General features: G+C 41.4%; 1 protein-coding gene across 1 annotated transcript in view; it reads right to left on the bottom strand.

The window, feature by feature from the left end:
* Positions 1–209: 209 nt before the first annotated feature.
* LOC119543996 (aldehyde oxidase 4-like) overlaps positions 210–7109 on the bottom strand; it is a 70053-nt gene continuing 63153 nt past the window's right edge. Inside the window, 9 exon segments of the mRNA XM_037848957.1 lie at positions 210–263; positions 1103–1146; positions 1149–1269; positions 2298–2483; positions 4890–4955; positions 5156–5172; positions 5175–5266; positions 5774–5826; positions 6664–6738. Of these exon segments, the coding sequence (XP_037704885.1) occupies positions 210–263; positions 1103–1146; positions 1149–1269; positions 2298–2483; positions 4890–4955; positions 5156–5172; positions 5175–5266; positions 5774–5826; positions 6664–6738 (708 nt within the window).

Below are 7109 nucleotides of genomic sequence, written 5' to 3'. Positions count from 1 at the left end.
AAAATAATTTTTGTTTCTAAGCCTCATTATACCTTTGCTGAAAATTTGCACCCTAAAAGATAATCATGCAGTGACCTAAACTTCAAAAAATAATTAAAAGATGCTAAAATTATATTTGACAATTGGATATCTTTGGCAACCAATATTTTGCTCTGGTTTGAAACTTTTAAGGTCAATCATTATTATTTCATTTTTTAGAAAACATAAGATTAAGAAACATGGATGGACCAAGGTGTAAATGTTGAAGGATCATCTTTGGGAATCTAAAAAAGATCAAAAGAGGGAAGACAGTTTTTAATAAAATGTTATTATATGAAAAAAGTGATAATTCAGAAGGCAATTACATATTTTTAAAAATGAACAAGTCTAAGTCCATTTTATTCTAATCAAAATTACATAATTTTCATATTTCTTTCAATCCTTGAGTCACAAACTTATGACTTATAAGTCTCCTTAACCTCATAAACGTCTTATATTTGGTATACAGCACATCTTACTCAGAAACCATGTAATTTCAATGGCCTAAAGTGCAATCTCATTTTGATATCAAAGGCTCATTTAGGACTACAGTAAGCAGTCCAACATGTAAAATGAGGAATACTTTCTGATGATAAATCTAGATATATTTTTAGCAGCTGGAAAATGCAACTTTATTCTATTAGTATGATATGATTTTTTCATTTAGATTTTTTTTATTAATTTGCTTAACAAATTCAGCATAACTGACTAGATCAGATATCTAATTAATCTAATTCAGTTATCAAAGTAATTAAAATACCACATAACTGCGTTTTGCTAAAATATTAGTGAAGAGAACTGCCATGTCCACTTGATTTTAGATTATTAAGTAAAATAATTAATGCTGCCTCAGTTGAGCATGTTTTTCTTTTGGGTCTGAAACAAACTATGATTTGGAGAGGTTGATTTACTTTTCAGTTGCTTTGAAGCATATAGGAAGTGACAGGTGGAGGCCAAATGAAAATTTACATAGAAAAAAATTACCTTGCTCTGTAATTTTTTCAGGGGTATCAAATCAATACCAAGAACCTGAAAGTCCAGGTAAGGGGTGATTACAGCAGTGACCCCACGTCCCATCCCTCACCATGTCAGTAAACCGGTCCACACAGGCCATCCTAATGGACTCTGAGTTGCTGGGCTACTCAAGGTGAAAGTCTTGGTCAGTCCCCTCTCTCTGCGAGCAGCAGTCACCGCGTCATTTATGGCAAACAATACAGAGGATCCCAAGAACATTCCAGCCTCACCCAAACCCTGAAAGGAGAGCAGAAGGGTGTCAGAGCGGAGTGAGTCTGAACTGCCAGAATAGATTTCTCCCCATGCCAATCTGTGTGGCGTCCTCAGGGTAGCTCAGAAGCATGCCCCAGGACATCAGGGCATTAGGACATTGGTCCTGAAAAGCCCAGATGATTCTGAGGCGACTTTTGAAACAGAGGTGGTGCTCGGGTCAGTGGACAGCCAGTGGAGGGAGGTGAGGCGGTTAGAGAGTGGAGAGGCCTGATGCCCTATTTGGAGGTGGCTAGACCCCAAGAAGGGAATTGTGCCTGTGACGAGATAGCTGTTAGAGATGCCCCTGGCCAAAGTCGGGTGTGGAAGTGGAGACATGGGATATTTAGACAGGAAGTCTCGCCTTCCTCCCCAAACGTGCCTTCTCCTAGGAAAGGGAGGGAAATCCCTGAAAAGCTTGAGGTGAAAATTGTTGCCCACCTTTTTAGCCAGATGTAGGCTCAAAACAGAATTTAAATTGGGGAAATTGTGTATTTTGCACACTTGTGTTCATAACCCTTGTTGTAGGTCTCTATGGCCCATTTGAGTGCAAGGACTCCACAGAGGGAGGGGTCCATGCCTCAGGCACAGTGGCCATCAATGCTCAGAACAAATTGTCAATTAGAAACTTGTGTGAAAGCTGATTCTGATTTTGGGAGGGAGAGGGGCGGGCAGCATGAACAAAAAGAATTGAGTCTGGAGGATGTGTGGGAAGGGTGCAGAAAACAGCTGTGGGCTGGTAAAACTGTCTGCAACTTCATTTTTATCTCACAGTGGCCCTTAGCTTAATGAGTCAAGAAGTTCTACTCTTGTTGGCCCTTCTTGCTTCATTTAAATTTGTTTCATGATCTCCCTCAAGATGAACACTTGACCCTGGCTTTCTGAAGTCAGTGAGTGCCATTCTGCAGTGAACCTTTCCTTCTCCTTTTCTCCTTTTGGAACTACAATTCCTAAGAGTAAGCAAATTCAGTGGGCTGTTTTGTTATGTTTTGAAAGAGGAGGTCCTGAGTTCTTACCTTGGATGAGTAGATGGCTATGGGGTTTCTGGAACGCACTAAAGTGACATAGAACTCTTCTGGTATCTCAGTAACAGTGGAGATTTTGTAATTGTCTGGACCCCGAGAATAAAGCACACCTTCTGGGGAGTATTTCAGTTCTTCTATGGTATATAATCCCATGCCCTGGATAAATGCTCCTTCAATCTGCAGCCAAAGGGATCACAGATTATAAGTGTACAATATTGGTCAAATAAATATTCTAGCATGAATGAAAATGGAGCTCTGGTCCACAGTAAGCTATTCTTGAAAACGCTTCACTGGACTTGACAAAGCTCCTTCAGATCCGGCTTCATCCTCAGCCCATCTCCCCCAGGCACCCCGCACTCCAGACACCTGACACTTGACCAGTTCTTGACATTCTCCAAACCCTCCAGTTTCTTTCGCACCCCCAAGCCTTTGTAAATGCAGTTTCTCTTGATTCTCTTCAGCCCTTCCTACCTTACTTTGTCCACCTGGAAAATTCCTTTTCATTCTCCAGGTTCCAGCTGAAGAATCACAACCTTTCTGGAACCTTTTGGGTCTTACCCCCACTAACTCCCCCTACCCCACCAAATGGATTTACGAGCTGCTTCCTCCAGGCTCACTTACACCTTCAATACAATCCCCATTGTGGCAGCACTCTTATGGTATTCTCCCTCTTCCCCTCCCCCTCCCTGCCCCCTCCCCCTCCCTCTCCCTCCCTCCCCCTCCCCCTCCCTGCTCCCTCCCCCTCCCTCCCTCATTCCTACTAGCTTATAAGCATACTGAGGCCTGGGCCTTCTTGCATGTAGGTTCTCAATAAATATCTGTTGAATTAGATGAAAAATAAGCTAACATTAAAGAAACATGGACTAGAATGAATGGAGCCAGGACATTGTAGCTTACTTTAATAAATTACCAAGGAGACTAGAAATCAATGTTAAACAGGGTTGGAAGAAATAAGTATATTTATTAAAAGCCATGTTGGGTTCTATTTACAAACTATTATACTCTAGGAAAAATGAAAAATGTCCCTTTTAAAGGGGGTGCCTGACTGGATGTCAGGTTATAAAAATTATGGGGTAGTTACAGTCGGAATATGCTAAGTAAATTTAAATGCTAAATTTGGAAGTAATGATGCTTGTTTCTAAAGGAAAGGATCAAAGCCTAAGCAACCCAGTCTAATACCTTTCCAGTTTTCTTTCTTGTTCCAACTGGGCAAATGTAGGGTTTTCCTAACCATAACCATCTCCCTCTCTGTCTTTGCTGAATCAATGAAGAGACAGATATAAGCTGGTGGCGGGGAGGTAGGCAGGCAGGTTGGGGAAGGGTGAGACAGAAAGGAGCAGGTGGTAGTGGTAGTTGTGGGGTAACTGTAGTTCTCCAACTTTATAGGCTTAAGAACAATTTTGGATGCACGTTAAATATACAGATTCCAAGACCTGGCCTAGTAAAGTTATGACGGAGTAAGACTGGATCTGGGGTGTGCCCAGGAGTCTGCATTTCCAACAAGCACTACAGGTGCTCCTATTGCAGGGAGTCCAAGGACCTCAGTTTAAAAAACACAGAGGGATCAATACAAGTGTTCCTTGGCCCATCAGTCAATTATACAGATCCCTTAAAGCTAAGGGACTACCAGAAGCTATAGGCAGGTGGAAGCCCCTGTGTCTGTCTGGGTTTGATACCAAGCTACTCAGTCTCTCCAGATCCTGCTACACAAGTGCAGACTTTGGTCCAGTGGCTTTTGCCTCACCTGGGAGCTGGTTGGCAGGCCCAGGCTGGGCTGACATGGCTGGTCCATTGGCCACACTTTGAGTAGCAAGGCTGGAAAAAGCAAAGCCATGCCCACAGCTGGAAAGGCTTTAACTCTAAGTTTAAAACATTTTTGGCTGAGTTAATTTTGTGAGAAAAAAATCAGAATTAAATTCAGCAAGAAGGAAAAAATTGTGTTTAAGCATTTGTTTTCCCCCTGTATTTCTTGAAATTGTGCAGTCTGTTTAAATTTATCATATATACTTATATGTGAATATGAATGCAACTTTAATGTTATGTATTTTCATAATGTTTCCTAATTATAAACTTCGAGGAAAAATTAGAAAAGCACAGAAAATTATAAAACAGAATAAATCACCCATATTCTTGCCACATGACCACTGTTAACTTTTTCTTGGGTATTCTTCCAGTATTTTATTTGTGTGTATGTGTGTAATATATAATATATTTTGCAGAACACTTGCACCAAATATGAAGAACATTTGGAGGACCAAAAGAATAGCTGCTATTAGATTATATCAATAATCTAATAAGAACAGATAAGATATTGAGGGTAATCTTAATGATATGGAAATGTTCAAGAATGACTATGGTTTGTTGATTTTTTGGGGGTATGGTAGGAGCATATTGGATGCAATGAAGTTATATCAGTTATATCAATGAAGTTATACCAGGATGTTTGTTTTTCCTGTTACTTTGTTTTATCTGGAAAAATTTTAATTTATTTTTTGATAAATAAAGTTAATTAAAAAAAAAAGAATAGCTGCTAAATGGAACTGACCAGAAGCCCCCATGGGTGGTTTGGTATTTATTGCTCACCTGTGCAATGTCAATGGCTGGGTTTATGCTGAAGGCTGCGTCCGTGACGATGTCAGTCCTAAGGAGCTGCGCCAAGAGAAAACATAAGACAGGGAATATTATTTGTTTAAAATAGATCTTTATGAAAATTATATATCTTATGTTATACATCTTGGTTCTTCTGCCAGGAAGATCAAGATTAATGTCACAGCATAGAAAATACAGCAATGCATTTGAAGTCTATGGTCACGCTGGGAAGATGGGGGAATCCAAAGATTGCTCTTTACCTTATGAGCTCCTGTCAGTCAACTTCAACCTCAGAGCAGCTTGCTCCATAAACAAAATACGGATAAGGCTCACCTACTTCCTTCTCCCAGTCCATATGTGTCTGGTAGCCTCTGAGAAGGGAAATCAGGGATGAAGAGGTAAAGGCACTTTCCCGCAGTGGTCTCATCACCCCACTGTGCTTGGGTCCTGGGGATGAGCAGAGTAGAAGGGCTGCCAGGCAGGGGCTGCAGACGGCATCCTCGCCCGTGGCCATTCTCCCGTCCCCTTCTCCTGCCAGGGGACCATGGTGATGGCAGCTGTAAAGGCACCATGCAGACACCTGCAAATGGTGTCTCATCCCAGCCAGTCAGCGCTCAGTTACTGGGATGGGTCAGGGTGTGTGTGGATTGTTGTGGTGTCCCCTTTCTGGTTGGTAAATAGCTGTGGCCCCAAGGAGTCCCCGGTCCCACCCCCCCCCACCAGGACTTGCTCTCCCACCCCCATCCTTGATCCAGCAACTGAAGGGTTAACACTGGGCACATCCAAGCTCCAGTGCCATCTTGGCATCCGCTCAGGTTGATCAGTGTGTATCACCCCTGACTATGTGTAATATAAGCCATGGTAAAAACATCCTTTACTTGAAATATCCAGTAGCTGAGAGACTGATGGATTCTTGGAAGGCTTCTGTAATCTGGAAAAGATGATCGGTTACAAAGACATACAAGTTTGGGGAATGTAATGAAAAATGCCTTCCTGCTGGGCTCGCCTCCTCCCCTTGGTACGAAGCTCTGTACCTACATTTACTATGAGTGAGACTTAACGCCTGTGTAGAAGCTACAGGTTGTGCTTTTCAGGGGAGGTGCTTAAGGCTAGCTGTGCTCTATGGCCCTCTCTTTTTTGGGGTTACACACAGTAAAGTTTATTATTTTTCACCCTTTCCACCCTTTTAAATTGGGGAGGGGGCTAGGCCATATTTATGTACTTATGTACATGGGAATGTGTGTGTATATTTATTTGTACCCTGCTTTGTTCTCAGAGAATTCCATTGGCTTTCTCAGTATATGCTATGTCATTTCTCTGCTGGAGTAAAGTAAACTGTTTGGGGGTGAAATACTGATAGTAATGGCAATTATAATAAGTAGTAAACTACGAATCATGGAATAATCCTTTGATATTAGGTCTGCTATTCTCTCCATTGCACAGGTGAGAAAACCAAGCCCCCAAGGCATTGAGGGGCTAAGAGACTTGCCCCCCAGAGCTAGCAGTGACCGAGCTGGGGCAGCACCCCAGGGGTGTTTTACTCTAGAGACCCTGGGGTCAGCATGCTCCATGAGAAATGAGGCTCTGAAATAAAGGCAAGTTTCAATTCACGTAGACCTTCCTTTTACCCTTTTGGAAAAGTAGAAGTAAATGTGAACAATTGCTTTGTTTCCTGAGTGGGCTTCACCATTCAGCCCATGCATCTGGGACTTGTACCTATCTGGATGTATTTGTCCTTTCCTTCAGGGGTAATAAAGAGAACACTCACCCAGTCCTCCCATTTTCCTTTAAGGTTTTTCCTGATGATGGGCTGCAGATGGGTCATAAGAATTTGGCAGGCATTCTAAAACATAAATATTTAAAATGGCATCAGAAAAAAGGCACAGGAGACAGCAAAACACTAAATTTTGAAATAAATTCAAATATGGACTGCCAGTTTTATGAGCCTGCATCCTACTCCTTCAGGCAGGGCATCTTAGACTTGAGTCATGTATGGAGCCCGTTTGAAAGAAAACATGTTCTAGTGGATCTTGCAGTGTTGACTTAAAATTAGTTTTGTTATAATGTTGTTTAAATATATGTTCATATAAAGCTAGGTAGAGTCTCCTTAAAGTTATAGCTTTTCCATAGCTATAAAACAAAAACAAAGTGAACAAAACAAAAACAAAGTATGTGAATTATACACTAATAAAATTTTAAATAACATTAATTTAA

The sequence above is a fragment of the Choloepus didactylus genome, chromosome 9 (genome assembly GCF_015220235.1).
Source record: "Choloepus didactylus isolate mChoDid1 chromosome 9, mChoDid1.pri, whole genome shotgun sequence".
In the NCBI taxonomy this organism is placed as follows: domain Eukaryota; kingdom Metazoa; phylum Chordata; class Mammalia; order Pilosa; family Megalonychidae; genus Choloepus; species Choloepus didactylus.
The sequence above is the reverse complement of the archived record's forward strand: the minus strand, read 5'-3'. Positions and strand labels throughout refer to the sequence as shown.